At 55.3% G+C, this 15,873-nt stretch overlaps 2 protein-coding genes across 2 annotated transcripts; both read left to right on the top strand.

The window, feature by feature from the left end:
- Positions 1 to 437: 437 nt before the first annotated feature.
- Positions 438 to 7,796, top strand: LINJ_30_2220 (putative endosomal trafficking protein RME-8; the record flags this gene model as incomplete). Its single annotated transcript, XM_003392654.1, has 1 exon — positions 438 to 7,796. The coding sequence occupies one exon, from the start codon at positions 438 to 440 to the stop codon at positions 7,794 to 7,796; it is 7,359 nt and encodes a 2,452-aa protein (XP_003392702.1).
- A 1,267-nt stretch (positions 7,797 to 9,063) lies between these two features.
- LINJ_30_2210 (conserved hypothetical protein) lies at positions 9,064 to 9,573 on the top strand (the record flags this gene model as incomplete). Its single annotated transcript, XM_001467031.1, has 1 exon — positions 9,064 to 9,573. One exon carries the CDS (start codon positions 9,064 to 9,066, stop codon positions 9,571 to 9,573), a length of 510 nt encoding a protein of 169 aa, XP_001467068.1.
- Between the last annotated feature and the right edge of the window lie 6,300 nt (positions 9,574 to 15,873).

Genomic DNA, 15,873 nt, shown 5'->3' with positions numbered 1-15,873 from the left:
TTCCGCTGCTTGGCTCTCTTACCGTGCCCGTGTGCGACCCTCCCTGAGTGGCTCGGCCAAACTGGGAAGGCAGCGGTCACTCAGCGCTATACGGCGTCACACCCACTCTCTGGCACAGCTCCTGGCACACCACTGTCGATGGCTCAGCGTGGGCCTCCATGCCAGTCCCAGCCGTCTTTATTTCACGCCGGTGCTGTCCCCCGTTCTGACGCGGCTTCCAGCGCCTTTGTTTAGTCGCCTCTTTTGTTTCTCGTGTCTCTCGGTCTTTTTTTTTGTTTTGTTGCCGAGGGGGGATCCTGTGGGGGCGCTGACGTGGCCGTCTGTCCACCAACTTCGGTGTGTGCTGTGCGTCTTCTCTTTTTTTTTTCGACGATCCTCTTGCTTATCTATATCTATATTTGGGCTCTGTGATAAACATATAACGAACTTCTACGCCAATGATGTCGACAACGATCAGCAGCGTCGTGTCTAGCTCTTCGGCTGCAAGCAGCGCGCCGCTCGATCACCGATCGTTCACCTCGTGCTACACCGTGACGAAGCATTCGTGGAGAGGCAAGTACACGCGAATCTTCTGCGTAGGTCCACAGGGCATCGCCACGTGCGACGTGCGGTCACTGACAAAACTGACGAACTACTGGCCCTATACCTCGAGCGTGCGCAGCATTCTTGCCGAGGGCGTCGGCAATGGCCACTTCCTGCTCATCACCCAAAGCAACGGCAGCAGGGCAGAGGAGCTACGCTTCTCGTGCGGAACGGACAAAGAGCGGGCGCAGCTTCTGACGGATGTGAACCGGTACAGACTGTGGTTCGACTGCAACTACCGTGCCTCACTAGCGGTGCAGGTATATGGAGCAATGAAGTACACCATCAATGAGATGCTTCGACCATGCACTCTACGAGTGACAGCCACTGGCGTTGAGCAACTGTGCCGTATCGGAGACAATACGGGTGCCAACGCGCCTGCTGACGGTGGCGCCTCTGCAAGCTCGCAAGTGTCGGCATCGCCGACAGCCGCCAAGCACGGGACGAGCGCACCGCCAGAGTATGAGAAGGTCGGCGAGTATCTGTTTTCCAGTATCCGGGGCATCACCACGATTGCAGACCGACCGGGCAGCATCGTCATCGCGTATGGGACGGAGATGAAAATGCACCTCTACGACGTCGCTAATGTGAAGCTGCTGATCGAGTCGATCTACCGGAACGCGACGGAGTACATTGGGCTGCCGCGATATCGTGAGATGAACGTCTTGCAGCAGAGCGTGTTCGACTCCGAACGCCTCGGCATCCGTCGTGACTCGCTCGAGGCCGTGGAAGAATTCAGCGTCCTAAAGCACTCCCCAAAACAGCGCGACGGCGCGGTGCGTCGGTTGTTGAGCACCACGCAGATCGCCATTGTCGAGCGCGACCCCGTGACCTACAACCCGATTAGTGCACACTTTCTGCACTCCATCTTTGCACTCGTGCGTTGCGAGGACGACGATCAGCGCTTCTTAATCCTCTTCAAGGATTCGCCTGTCATGAAGTCGTACCAATCACCCGCTCGCGACACGATTCTGGCGCATGTGCTCACAGCGTGCTACAGCGCCGGTGACGGAAATGTGTGTGTCATGGCGCGGCCACTGCTGCGCCGCAACCGACTCTCCTCTCTTGACACCCCCGTCACCGAGGAAGTGGAGAGCCTGCTACTGAAAGGGCTCGTCGAAGGCCGTCTTGCTGGCTCCTCGGTCGCAGTCGACACGGCGGGCTCGACAGAGGACGGCGTGAGAGCTGGCCTCATGGCGTCGCTGGAGCTCTTCAACGCCAACGTCCCGAGAACAGGGCTCACGTGGAGCGAGAACAGGGACGGACTGTTCTCAGAGAATCGCGAGAAGCTCATCTTCAACGCCGTGGAAGCGGTGCTGAAGCACTTTACGTGGGTGAAGCCGTCTGCTAGTGATGCGAATGAGGGCAGCAGCGGTAGCAGCGGCGTGACGCTCGACGCGGTGAATCAACACTTCATTGTAGAACAGTTTCAGGCGCTGGGTCGCCTCTCCGTGTCGAGAGTGGGGTTCAGCTCTATTGCACTGGTTCCATCGCTGTTCAAGTCTGTCGGCGTCTACTCGGTGCAGGCGCTCCGACTCAACAACCTGGCCGTCTCGTTTGCCGTGATCGAGTTCCTGAACACGCTCATGACCCCGTTCCACAACCACTACGAGATCGAGCACGAGTCCATGAACAAGAACCGACTACTGAGCGCCGAGGGCTTCATTCGAAGCCTGATGGAGGTGCTTCGCGATCATATCCCCAACGAGAGCGCGTCGCTGCTAGTGTTGGAGCTGCTCTTCTTCTTCGAGTTCGCGCTCTGCCCACCGTACAGCAACACCACCGACCCGGCGCACTTTAAGCGCATTTTGGGGGACTTGGTCGACATTCTGGGGCGGCACCTGTTCGAGTTACTGGGCCGCACATGCGACATTATTCGCTACACCGCTGGCCAACTCATTCGGGTGGTGATGGAGGAGGGCGACAAGGCGCAGTTTGAGCGTATGCAGCAGCTCGCCTTGTCAGAAGGAGGCATTCTGACGCAGTTCAACACGGCAGTCTTCTCGTCGAATCGGAAGCTTCGCGACCTGGCGCGGCGGCTCATCGCTTACTGGGCGCACGGCCACGTGCCGACACAGGACATTCTGCGACGCATGGTGCCCCTCACGCTTTTAAACTTTCTGCAGTCCCAGGAGCAGGCGCCACCAAATGAGCAGGAGCTGGAGGAACGGAAGAAGGTGACCCAGATGACGGAGGCGTTCCGTGAGTCGAAGACGGGCTGGTTCAAGAAGTCGTTCAACCCGCGCGACGTCACGCTGGAGGCCAACCGTGGCGTTGGCAACGGGCCTACAGCGGCTGTGAGTTCGTACGCGGCGGACCCCGCTTCCCCTGACGGCGGCCGCGTGCGGTACCGCGTGCGCAACGTAAATGTGACACCGACGATCAATTGGAGCATGTTCTTCTATCAAGCGAAGCTGGACCACCTTCGCCCGGACCTCATCTGGAACCACACCACCCGAGCAGAGCTCAAGGCTGCCGTGCAGGCGGAGCTGGATGCATTCCGGCAATACAGCGACATGCGTCGGGAGAAGTTGATCGCATGGAACTACGCCGAGTTCGAAGTCGTTTACCACAGCCTCGACTCGGAGCTCAAGATCGGACAACACTACCCTCGCTTGCTGTTCGAGGACGCGCGCCCAATGATCGCGCGGCCGCGTGAGTTCTTCAACGACATGTATCACCGCTTCCTGCTCGTCCAGGACCCCAAGAGCAAGCTCGAGTGCCTGCACGGGTTGGCGCTGCTCTACACGCACTACGCGGAGGAAATCGGCGAGTTTCACGATGTGCCGTTCCTACTGCAGATGCTGGAAAAAACCATGGACCCGATGATGCGAGACCGCCTGCTGCTGCTGCTCGCTCACCTGCTCAAGGCACGCCACAACATCAAGCTCTTTCTCGATCACGACGGCCTGGCGCCGCTGATGGAGCTGGTGACGGTGGCTCACCTGCACATCGACCGACCACAGTTGAAGTCCGTGTCCAACACAATCGAGTATGCTGGCACTCTCGAGGAGATGCAGGGACGGGAGAAGGAGTGGCATTACACCCAGAACGGCGCCAAGGCCGGGCCGGTTTCATTCTCCGAGCTCAAGGAGCTCTACAAGAAGGGCGAGGTGACGGCGACGAGCAAGGTGTGGGCGCAGGGCATGTCAGGCTGGCGCGAGCTCGGTGCCGTCGCGCAGCTGCGCTGGGGCGTCTTGAGCGCCGATCTGCCTTCCATCCTGACGCTGACGGAGGTGACGTGCACGGTGCTAGATGTCTTTCTTCTCCTGTGTGAGCACTATCCATCGTTGAACGGCGAGGGCGCGATCATGCAACCGCAGCCAAAAGTAAAGCGGATCCTCAGCAGCCCCTCTGTCCTTCCTCATCTGGTGCAGCTGTTGCTCACCTTCGACAGCGGCGTGTGCTCGCGGGTTCACACGCTTCTTTTGTCGCTGATGGAGGCGAACCCGTTCGTCGGCCGCTTCTTTCTTACGGGCGTCTTCTTCTTCTCGTGCCTCTACACTGCGTCGGATGTGCTGCCCATGTGCCGCCTGCTTGCCGCGACGCACCATCGACAGTCCTTCCAGTACACGGCGGCGACGAACGACTTGGTGCGCGACAGCATTCTGGCGCCACTGCTGCCTCCGGCAATGGTGTGCTACCTCAGCCACCACGGCCCCGAGGCCTTCGCGGACGTGCTGCTCGGCGAGTACGACAACCCGGAGGCGATTTGGTCCCCGTCCATGCGACAGTACCTGGCGACCAAGGTTGCTGCGCACGTGGCCGACTTCACACCGCGGCTTCTGGGCAACAACACCGCTGTCTACCAGTACTGTCCCATTGTGGGGGTGCAGTACGAGTCCTTGCAGAGGGAACTCTTCTGCTGTCAGTACTATCTTCGCCACTTCTGCGACGAGCTGCGCTTTCCGAACTGGCCGGTGCGAGACGCGGTGCGCTTCCTCACCGATGTGCTGCAGCAGTGGCGGGAGGAACTGAACAAGCAGCCGTCCTCGCTGACGCGGGAGAAATGCTACGAAATTCTGGAGCTGCAGCCGCAGCCATCGAAGCAGGAGATGCGCAAGGCCTACTACCAGCTCGCTGCACGCTACCACCCCGACAAGAACCCCAACGGTCGGGAGGCGTTTGAACAGATCCAGCGTGCCTACGAATTCTTGGCGGCCGACTCGGTGGAATCCAGCGAGCCGAGCCCGTACAACATCTCACTGCTGCTCAAGGCGCAGACCATCCTCTACAAACGGTGCGGCGCCACGCTGCGGCAGTACAAGTACGCCGGTTTCGGGCTGCTGCTGCACCTGATCGAGAAGGAGTTCCGCGCCCCCGATGTGCTGCACAAGGACATCGTTCTCCTCGACCCGGCAACGGAGCTGTGCTATTTCACGATCCGCAACGCCCCGCTGAATGCCGACGAGCTGCAGGAGGAGAATGGAATCCACCTCCTCGCCGACATCGCCACCTACTGCTTCGACCGCATAACACCTAACTCGCACGACACGGAGGTGCACGTGCGAATTGCAACGCACTGCATGCTCACCTTCTCCATCAGCGCCCGCTTCCCGGATTGCCGTCTCAAGATGTTGCGCGAGGAGCAGATTCCGTATCTCACGGCGAAGGGTATCGCCTACTATCAGGCCCCGGAGTTGTCGCGGGCGTGCACGCAGGCGTGCGCAAGCGAGTCGCGTAGCGAGAAGATGCAGTCGGAGCTGATTCGCTACGGATGTGTTTGGCACCTGCTTCAGCCGCTCTTCTCCTACGATGCCTCCCTCGACAAGGCCGGCGTCGGCCTCGATGAGGAGCATCACAAGCAGCTCTTTGCCAACCGCGCCGCCATCTTCGCCTTGCACGCCATCTACGCCCTCTCTGGCATTTCACGTCCCCGTTCCATAGCGTTCGGCAATGCCGTGGGCACCGCCGCGCTAGACGGGGAGGACGTTGTGGCCAGTGACGGCGGAGCAGCGGAAGGGATTGCCGACGACAACGCCCAGACGAAGCGGCACGCCGGCGTGTATGAACTGCTGCAGCGACTCCTCACCCCTTTCATTCTCTACAAGATGGAGCGGCAGCAAGACAGCGAAGCGGAGGTGCTGATGCTACTGAACTCCAACTCCGATACGCCGTACTTCCTATGGAACAACTCCTGCCGTGCCGAGCTGGGGGAGTTACTGCAGATGAACTCAAAGCAGTTCCGCGAGGCCGCCTTCGGCGCCACCGACTTGCCCTCTCTGTCTACGAGCGTCGCGGACTTCGCGTACTCGTTGCACGCGAGCGAAGTGGTCGTCGGCGGTGTTTTTCTGCGTCTGTTCATTGCCCAGCCGAACTATCCCATCCAGAACCCCGTCGGCTTCTTCATGGCTCTGCTTCTCTTCTTGCTCGACAACGAGGGTGGCGCGGCCAGCGGGAAGGGCGACGACGCGGCGGCGCAGCCAGCGCCGCCCTCCTCAGCGAGCCGGCTCACATTGCGGGAGGCCCCGCTGTTGGCGGCTCAGTCACTGCGACTGCTGAGCAGCGGCTACACCGAGACGCTCTCTGCGACGGCGTCCAAGCAGATGAGGTCACTGGTTGCTCTTCTTACTCCCTCCTTCGCCGTAGACACGGCAGGCGTTGCGGCGGCAGAGAACGAGGAAGACATACGAAGCGCTGTTTTTGTTGAGATTGCGCAGGCGTTGTCCAAGTTTCTTTCCTCGGACGCTTGTCTGCAGGCGCTCTCGACGGTCGAGACAGCCATGACAGCTGTGGTGCTCTTGCTGGAGCGGATGTTGGGACGCCACAACGAAGCACACGGCACGTCGGCGCTTTCATCAGAGGAGCCGGATGCGGTGCTGGCGCTCATCCGGCTCATGCTTACGCACCGCACCCTCGTGCAGCAGAGCCTTGACCGTGGGCTCTACATCTTCTTGCTGTCCATGTACGCTACCTCGCCCCGGGAGAAGGTGCGCGAGGAGTGTTGTCGCTGCCTGGCAAAGGGCTACGAGGATCGGCTAGTCGGGCCGCAGCTCTTCATCCGCTCCTCCAAGTACCTGCCGCCGGCGTTTCTGGAGATGATGAAGGACAACGTGAAGCAGGCGTGCCGAATGCTGGACGCGTGGCAGGAGAACCCTGAGCTGCTGTGGACCAAATCTCAGAGGGAGGAGCTGGTAGAGCAGCTGCAGGCGAGCCGCCGACAAATTGTCGCTGCCCTCTCCGCCGACGCGCTTGCGTGCTGGAAGCCATCGGAGGCAGCCGGCAGCAGTATGGGCACCACGCAGAGTAGCTTCGATGGAGGCGGCGGCGACGCTTGTAGCGCCGATCGCCGTCTGCGCCGTCTCCAGGTCGGCGGCGTGTACGTGGCGCTGTACGTGCAGCAGCCCGGCTGGGCGGTGCGCCATCCCAAGGAGTTTTTGGTGTCGCTGCTGGAGCGCTTTGTGGAGGAGGCGAGCAAGGCAACGTCTCCGACTGCGGCCATTTCCGGCGATGCGGGTGCTGCGCCGGACACAGACATGCTCGAGCTGCTGACCAAGGCGGGGGAGATTCTGCTGAGCAACTCGCCGGGGCTTCGTGACTACATGACGTCGCTGGGCTACGGCAGCAAGGTCGACCGGCAGCTTTCTCCTGCGACAGCGGACCACGCCACCAACGAGGCAGTCGTCCGTTATTCGCTGCGGTGGCTGCGGGAGATGAGTCGTTCTGCCGCGTGCGTCGAGTCCACCAGCAGCTCTGCGGATGTGCTGCCCTCGCTTGTCAACGTCATTGAGCAGTATCCGGCTGTTACTATGGAGGCGCTGCAGACACTGGAGGGGTTCCTCAGCAACGCAACTCGGCGCTCTCGCGTGCTCGAGTACGCGCTGCGCGACCATATTCCAGAGAGACTGCTAAAGTACCTGGAAGAAGGCTTGCCAGATTCGGCCAGTGCGGCAGCGGACGTGAGCGCTGCGACCATTCGCGCCGCGCTGGTCAAGGTTATCAAGGCGCTGCTTGCCGTCCCGGACGATGTGCACACCACGCACATCCAGGCGTTGCTGGATAAGAGCCTTGTATGGGCCAAATATAAGAATCAGAGCCACGATATGTTCCTTATGCAGACCCATTTTGGCGGCTACTTGACCGCCGGTGGCAACACCCACCCTGGCGCAATGGCCGCCACTCTCTCCTTGACGGCGCCGGCGACAACGGAGGCGAACACGCGCTCAGAGCCGCCACCGCTCGAGGACACCTCTGGTGCCCCGCCGTCATTCTAGACAGCCCACGCTCTAACGTAGAGGTACCCTGCGGGTACCGTAAAGGCACTCCGGCCAGATATCTTGGCTAGGGCAGCGACCTGCTTCAGCACGGCTTTTCTTGTATTTTGTTTTTGGTTTGTTTTGTCATTGTATTGGCCTCTCACGTTTTTTTTTCTTGTTGCTAGTCTCTTCTTCGCCCTTTTCTTTTGTGGCGTAGGTGGAAGCACCCCTCCCCCCTCCTCAGCCCATTCCCACCCCCGCCGCAACCTGCGCTCGACACCGAAAACGAAAGTGAAGAAGCAACATGGCGTCGGCGATCCGGGAACGGCAGTGAGGCTGAACCGCAGCTCTGCGTCAGCTGACGCAGTCGAGAAGGCCACGAGCAAGAAGAAGAACTACGCCCATGGCGCATGTCGGCCCTGGGAAACAGGAATGGAATCGCATACGGGCCTGTGGTGTTCAAATGTGCTTGAAAGCGCCGCTGTATCGCCCCACCCACCCCCCCCCTTCCTTCTGAAGGGGACCTGCACTTTAGGGCTCTCTCTTTTTGGATGAAAACTCTCTGACTAGACGGCATGCTCACATGCGTGTACGAAACCCATTCACTCGACTCGCTTGACTTTCGGCTTGTCCCCTTTCCGTACTCTCTTCTTCCTACACATGCGTTTCTCTCCTCGTTGCTTCCCCACACCTTCACACACACATACAATCATACACACAAACTCGTGTACACGTGCACCACATGTCTTGATGTGTGCAGTTTCGGTTGCGCAACAGTATCCCTTAGCCATCCCCTACCCCTACTCCAACATCGTCTTCACCGTTTAAAGCAGCCCACCGCCTCTTCAGCTCCTCCCCATTTCAGCCCTCCTCCTCTTCGTCGTCGTTTTCGCGCTCTCAGTATTTCTGTCTTCTGCCCTCCTCCTTTTTCAACGCTCTGTGCTCCCCACCCTGAAAGGCTCAGCCCTCCGTTCCCTTCTTTCGTGCAAAACTCTGCCATCAGCCTTTGCCGAGTCACTCCCGACCCCCACCCCGTTTCTCGCTCTCTCCAGTTCAGTGACTTTGCTTTTGTGCGTTCCTTTTTTTTTTGGTGCCCTGCTTCTCGTTCAGTGTGTCTCGGACGTTGTGCTTCGATTTGTGTGCCGTCTCATTCTTGCACTTGCTTGGACGCGATCTACGCACACACCAAACACAGACCGGAAGCAGTTTTGCGTGATTCTCTTCGCGAACGCAACAGCAGAAAAGGACGCAACAGAAAAAAAAAACATACCCAGCACAGATCATCATGCAGCTCTCTCGCATTCCGTCGTACGAGGAGGCCAGCGTGGCCGGCGCTGAGTACTCGGTGTCGCCCATGTCCCCCCTAGCCCACCTGAGCAAGAAGATCGACGTTACAAAGCTGAAGACGAAGGCGTGCCGCTACTTCCTCCTCGGTGTGACATGCCCGTTCGGGGATAGTTGTGCCTTCTCTCATAGCGAACCTGTCTCCCCCGCCGCGTACGCGCCGGCACGGATGGCTGCGAAGAGCTCCGCCAGCCTGAACTTCGAGGACCTTTCCAAGTCCGGGAGTGCCCAGCTGAGCGATACGCAGTCTAATGACGCCGCTGGTGACGTGTCTGAGCGCGTTGTGTTCGGACAGCCCCCGCCGGCCTACGAGGTCGCCCTCAAGGAGTCCGAGACCCTGGCGGCAGCGGCAGCGGCAGCTGAGGAGCTGGCGACCCCGCCGGCGTACCCCAAGCGCTTCCGCTTCGACCCCTACAGCGTGAACTGGATCGCCTACGAGAAGACCGCGTAAGCAAACTTTTCTACCTCCGTGCTCCGTGTAAAAGTCTAAAGAAGACGCTAATACTTCAGGAATGACGATCTATAGTGAACTCACTGGAAGAGAGACCTCCATTTTTCAAATGGTGCACGAGGAGGAGCTCCTCCTCGTGCTCTCCCGCTCTCTCAACACTCCAGGGGCTCTCTTTCGTTATTGGAAACTGCATGTATTCCGTCGAGATGGGCGTTTCTGCGCCTCTTCTCTTCCCTGTCTCTTCACCCCCCCTTCTCCTCACCTGCGCCTCTCACTCTTTCTCTCTCTCTCGCTTTATGATCGTTTAAGGAAAGCTTTTTTTATTATTTCATTTTATTTATTTGGCTTCTATTTTGTATTTTCTTAGCTCTTTATTTCCACGCATGCGTGTGTGTGTCTGTGTGTGGTCATTTTGTTTTCGTTTTTTTTTTTTGGGGGGTTCGTTTTCGGTTCTAGTCTGTAACTGTGTTTTCCGTGCCTTTGGCTTTCCCTTGCATTGCTTCTTCGTTCTTTGTTGTTTTCGCTTCTGTTTCACTTCCTCTGAGCCTTTGATTTTTTTTATTTTGCTTCGCCATGTGGCAGAGAACGACGGCACACACGTAAACAAACTTGTTTCGCCTCGTGTCAATTTTAGCCCCTGTCGCTCTGTGTATGCTTTCTGCGTGCAGTCGCTTGTATGCGTGTGGAGAGAGTACATGGCTAACACGTGCGTCCTCATCCGCATGCGCATACCCGGTCCAACGTCCATGGAAGCACATGCATACATTCTCGCTCCCTCTATGTGGCTTTCTTTTCGTGTGGTTGCCTTGTTTTTTTCTGTTTTTGTGTACTTGTTTTAGTTCCTTGTTTGTTTAAGCACCGTTTTCTTTTGCTGTTCTTGCTTGTCGTGGTTGTTCCTGTCCCTGTCGCAGCCCGCTCTCACGACGCTACTTCCTCGCCTATATGCACCCCCCCCCACTCTTCGCCTCTGTCTCCTTCATCGCTTTTTCTTTCGGCGTTTGCATGTGTGATTGGTACGCTGCTGCAAATGCGCTCCCACGCACATGCGCACAAGCACGAGAAAAGCGACGGCCTCTACGCGCAGGTGTACACCTGCTTATTGGTGCAGCAATTTTCTAGTCCTACCTCACTTGAAAATATGTGCGCTGGTAGTTTCCTGTGAAAAAAAAAAGGCCGCCCTCGCTTTTCTTTTTTTTTTCTATTCGCCGAATGTGCATGTGGGCGAAGGAGTGATGGAGGTAAGGAGGACGGCGCGCATGTGGGCGGTGCTTTGCCGCTTTTCCATCACCGTGCGTTTCCGCTCGCTGCTGTAGTTGGGTATCTTCTCCTGCGCCCGTCCTCTGTGCTCTACACAGAGCTCTCTTCTTCGTCTTGTGGTGGATCATCACTTTTGCCGACCGGGTGCTGCGTGCGCACTGCGTCTGCTCGAGCAGTCCACCAACCCTTTCTGTCTTCCATTTTTGAATGATCATTTCTTCTTTCTGACATTCGGTTTCCGATGGTGACTCTCTCTGTTTTCAAGGATGTCTGTGTTGTCCATGACTCGCTCGCAAGTGATGAGGGAGTAGGCGGAGCAGTTGCGTGTTCTTATGGGGTGCATGTGTGCGCGCTGATGACCTGCGCGTAGGCGAGTGACGGTTGCATCTGTGCCTATCAATATATCCTATCACCGTTCTCGCGACTGCAAAATACATATGCATAGAGAGAGAGCTACACCGCCTGCTCTCCCCCCCTCCGTTTTTTTTTCTCCTCGGACTGTGAGCTCAGCTTCGTCAATGAGACATTCTTTTTTTCTTGTTTGTTTCTTTGTTTGACTGAATGCGGCTTGTGTGTCGTTTTTTTTTTTGCTCTGCACTTTCCTCAACTCAGCTGAGTGGCTCTCTCGTTCGCCTTTGGCTCCGCCATGTGTCTTGTCAGGGAAGGTGAGAAGGAGCTTGTGGTTCGCTCTGAGGGCGCCGCGACAACGTTGCTCTGCTCGATAGATGAGGGACTGATGGAGGTCGCAGCTCGTAGATGGCCGTGCTCGCCTTTTCACTCAAGCTGGATCGTCCTCCCCCTCCCTTTCTACCACTGCGGCAGCTTGGTCCTCTATCAAAACGTCCACTATATGCGCCCTACTTCTTTTTGTTCGAGCTGATGAGTCGCGCTGCATTGTTTTCCTCTTTCTATGCACCAACCCGACCGTTTTCATAAGCGAGAACACGCGCAAGGAGGAGGGCGACAACCGCGTCGATGCCATTATACAATGAATTTTTGTTGTCTTCTTTTTTTTTTTTCATTTTTGCTGTGTGCTCTGCGTTTTTTTTTCTCTTCGTGGGTGGGTGGAGTATGTGCGGGCGTCGACGGTGATCTCCGTTTTGTTTGTTTTTTTTTTCTATCCGCCTCGGTGCCTACTTTGCGTTATCGCATGCGAGAGATCAAAGAAGCAACCGAAACAATCAGTCGACGACGTCGTCCGCACACTGCGCGGAGGACGTGAATCGTGATTTACCACCCACCCACTCTTTTTCGAAACTGCCGGCCTCCGTCTCTTCGCCGCTCCCTGTCTCCTCTCTTTTATCGCCGTTCTCTCCTCCTGCTCTAACCTCCTGCTGTGAGGATCGTTTTACGCACGGAAGGCGGAGGGACAAAAAAAAGGTAGGGATGCTGCATTGACGGTCCATCAGCCGGGAAGTTGTTCTCTCTTCTGTTTTTTTTTTTTCGCCTGTAGTTGGCTTCCGTTGTGCTTTCTCGAACACAAGCAAAGGCCGAACGGCGAAAAAGAAAAACACACACTTGAGTTACATGAGTGACTTCGAAGCAGATTGCTCAAGCAGAATTGCAATCATGTAAACACAGTGCTTGCACTCTGCCATGTTTTAAGGCCTCCGGAACGAACAGTCGAAAACAAGAGAAACGTTACGCACCATAGCAGCCAACGCACGCGGTTCTTGTGGGAAGTAGTGGCGATGCGGTAGCAGAATCGTAAGAGTGGTCACCGCAACGACAGTGACTGCCACACGTGCCCACTCGAGGACAACGGGAGCACTAAACAGAGATTCGAAAACAGACACACACCAAATTCGTACCTTCAAGGAGACAGTGACACGCAGCACGCATCAACGATAGCACAAAAAGGTGAAAAGTCTCAGAGACAGGGAGGAGTGAGGACTCAAAAAGCAGCGAAAAGGAAAAGAAAGGGGACGGGCAGGGAGTTTATTCGGTTCTCAGTGTTCTTCAAACTTGCCTCCTTCGCCTCCTCTCTTCATGATCACTATTTCCACTTCGCACATTTTCTCTCTTCCGCTCAGCGCGCACTCACCTCAGTGTCTCTCCTGGAGCGGTTCCACTGGTGAGAGCTCTCTTTTTCTTTGCCCCCCCCCCCTCTCCTGCTTTGTTGACGCTTGCTGTCTTCTGCCCTTTTTCCTGTTGGTCTGTTGGTGTGTTTGGTTTCGTCTCCGTTTTTTTTTTCCGTCACTTCTCTCTTTTTCTTTGCATTGTTACATCAATTTTTCTTTCCGTTCTCCTCCTCTCTCCACTTCATATCTCTGTGGTTGTTTTCGATTTTTTTTTGGTTTGTACCCCCTTCCTTTTTTGTTTGCCTCACAGCTTACGAGACTGGTTCCGTTTTCGTTTTTTTTTTGGTTTCGTTTGCTCGTTTTCCGCCTTTCCCTAGCACCCTTTTGTGTCCCTGTGCCTTTCGCACTCCCTCACTCTCTTGCTCTCTCCTTCGCTTGTGTGTGTGTGTGTTGTTTTGTGTTTTCGCCTCTTCTTGTTGCTGTTTCGCTCGTAGCTTTCGATGCTTGTTCCCTTCCCACCACTCATATTGTCTCTCCTGATTTTTTTGTTCGTTTTTTTTTGCTTGCTTGTTTTCGCCTTCTTCCGTTCTTTTTTGTTGTCCGTCCTTCCCTGAGGTTTCGCTTGCGTGCTTCATCCTCCCTTTCATGTATCTTTATTTTTGTGTGTGTTCGTCATTTCGTTTTGCCTTGCAAGCCTCACTTTCACTTGCCCTTTTTGTGTGTTGTTGTTTGATGGTAAGAACAAAAACAAAAAGCGGAAAAAAGGCAACCACGATATATATATGCATGTATATAACGTATATCTATATATCTATATATATATACACACACACACGTACACACACGTCTTCTCTCTTTCTTGTTGTTTGACTTCTCTGAAATACCGTGCACGTTCGAAACAGGTGGGAGAAGCGAATAAAAAAAAAGGAACGTTAAGAGAAGGCGCAAAAAGAAACTCAGAATTTTTCTTGTCTCATACCTCTCCCCTCCCCCTTCCACACACACACACACACACGCACTTTCCCTCGGCCCATTAGTCACGCTTCACTCATGTTTGTATGTCTGCATGTGATTTTTGTCATGTAGCGCCCGCCAAGGTCACATGCCTGGTGGCGAAGCGTCTTGCAGCAGCTCTGAACTTCATTCCCTCTGCGCAGCGAGCCACACCGACCGCAAATTCGTATATATTCGGGCAGTGAGGGCATTCTCCGGAACGGTAAAAATGTTTGTTATCTGCCGAGTTGAATCTGGAAGGGACAAGCCTCCTTATGTGGCGTGAGCAATGACAAGGCACGCGACGGTGGCGAAGGGAGGGAGACAGGCACAGCAGTGAGTAGACGAGAGCGGACCCTTTTGCGTTGGTGCAGCGAAGCAGCAAAAAAAAAAAGCAAAGGCGTTCGCACTCAGAGATCGGCTTGCTCGCATCCAACGGAGGACCGAATTCACGAAAAGAAATACGCATCTCCTGTTTCTGTTGTGTGTGTGTGTGTGTGTGTGTGTGTGTGTGTGTAAGCTTTCTTGTTTATCGCTTTCGGTTCGCGCTCTATTTTGCATGTTCCTTGCTTTTCTGTATGCTGTTGTTCTCTTGATCTTTTCTTGAGAAAGTGCAGCCGCCATGAAACAAACACCAGAGAGTAGGTCTTTCCCCTCCCACTACCACCACCACCACCACTGGATCACCTCTTTCTTCATCTAGCCCCCTTCTTTTTCGCCTCCCTTTCAGCAAACCCGTTCCGAGAACTTGACAAGAAGCATATACACACATACTCCCTCATACGCAATCTTGTGGTGCTGTTTGTTTGCCCTTCTCTCAGTATAGATTTTATGCGATTAATCAGTCCTTCCCTCCATGATGCAGCTGATTAGTCTTTCCTGAATACGACCTCCTGTTACCCCTTCCCCCTCCCCCTCCCTCTCTGTTTGTCTGGGTATGCGCCCATGAAATGTGATCGCCCGCAATTTTTCTTTCTTTGTGCGGTGCTCTTGCCTTTTTGATGTGTGTGGCTTGTATGACCTTTTCCGTCGTTCTCGAGGATATGCCAAAGACAGGTGGAGAGGTGGGGCCAAAATGGGGTGGGTGCAGGGTGCCACGGATCGTACCTGCTTTCTTTTTTTTTCGTTGTTTTGCTGACTTCAATAACGCTGGCCCACCCCCTCGCTCTCTTTCCCACGACGTACAATGGCAAAGCAAAAGACATACGCTGGTGAAGCCCATCAAGAAAAATGAGGTGAGTGTGGCGGTGGCTGGTAGTGGTTGGCGGTGGTGATGGCGTTGCCAAAAGAAAAATGGAAACAGGCACCGAAGAAGGCATGAAAGGACGTGCTGCAAGACAAAAAGAAGACAAACATCGCTGGTGACCGCAATGCTGGGACTCAGCGACGTCACGAAAAGAAGAACGCGAGATACTGAGTAAGGGAAAGAACAACGAAAAAAACACACAAAAAAAAAACGGAGAGATTGCACTCGAAAAAAAAAAGAAAAAGAGGCGCACTTCGTTTGCTCTTCGGACTCTATCTTCGTAACTCTCTTTTTTTCTTCTGTGCCTCAGACGTCTTTTGTCTTTTTTACGTTTCCCCTTTCTTTTCAGTGATGCTGCTCGTCTTCCTTCTTCTTTTCGGCTCCTCCATGCCATGAGAATCGTGGGCACGGGTTCGATGAGTCTCGTATCACCAGTGAACTTTCCGCTGCACATCTTCTTTTTTGTTTTTCGTCTTCTTCGCTTTTGTTCTCTCTCGGTTGCTCCCGCTGTCGTTTTAGCGGACTGGAGCGTGCTGGAGTTTTTTTTTCTTCTCTTTGTTTGGCATGTGCACCTTCATTTCCATGGTTTGCACGTGATCCAGAAGGAGGACTTACGGCACGCAGTGCGTTCGGGGAGCACGCATGGACACAGCATACAAGAAAAAAGAATCAATGACTCATGGCGGGTCCATTGTTGAGGCTATACGACAAACGGAAGAGGCGGGCGAAAGACGTTTTACGAAAAAAAAAGAAAAGATGTCGTCGATCATGGGCGATAGTCGG

Source organism: Leishmania infantum, chromosome 30, assembly GCF_000002875.2.
Source record: "Leishmania infantum JPCM5 genome chromosome 30".
Taxonomy (NCBI): domain Eukaryota; phylum Euglenozoa; class Kinetoplastea; order Trypanosomatida; family Trypanosomatidae; genus Leishmania; species Leishmania infantum.
Note: the sequence above shows the minus strand (reverse complement) of the source record. Positions and strands in the feature narration are given on the sequence as shown.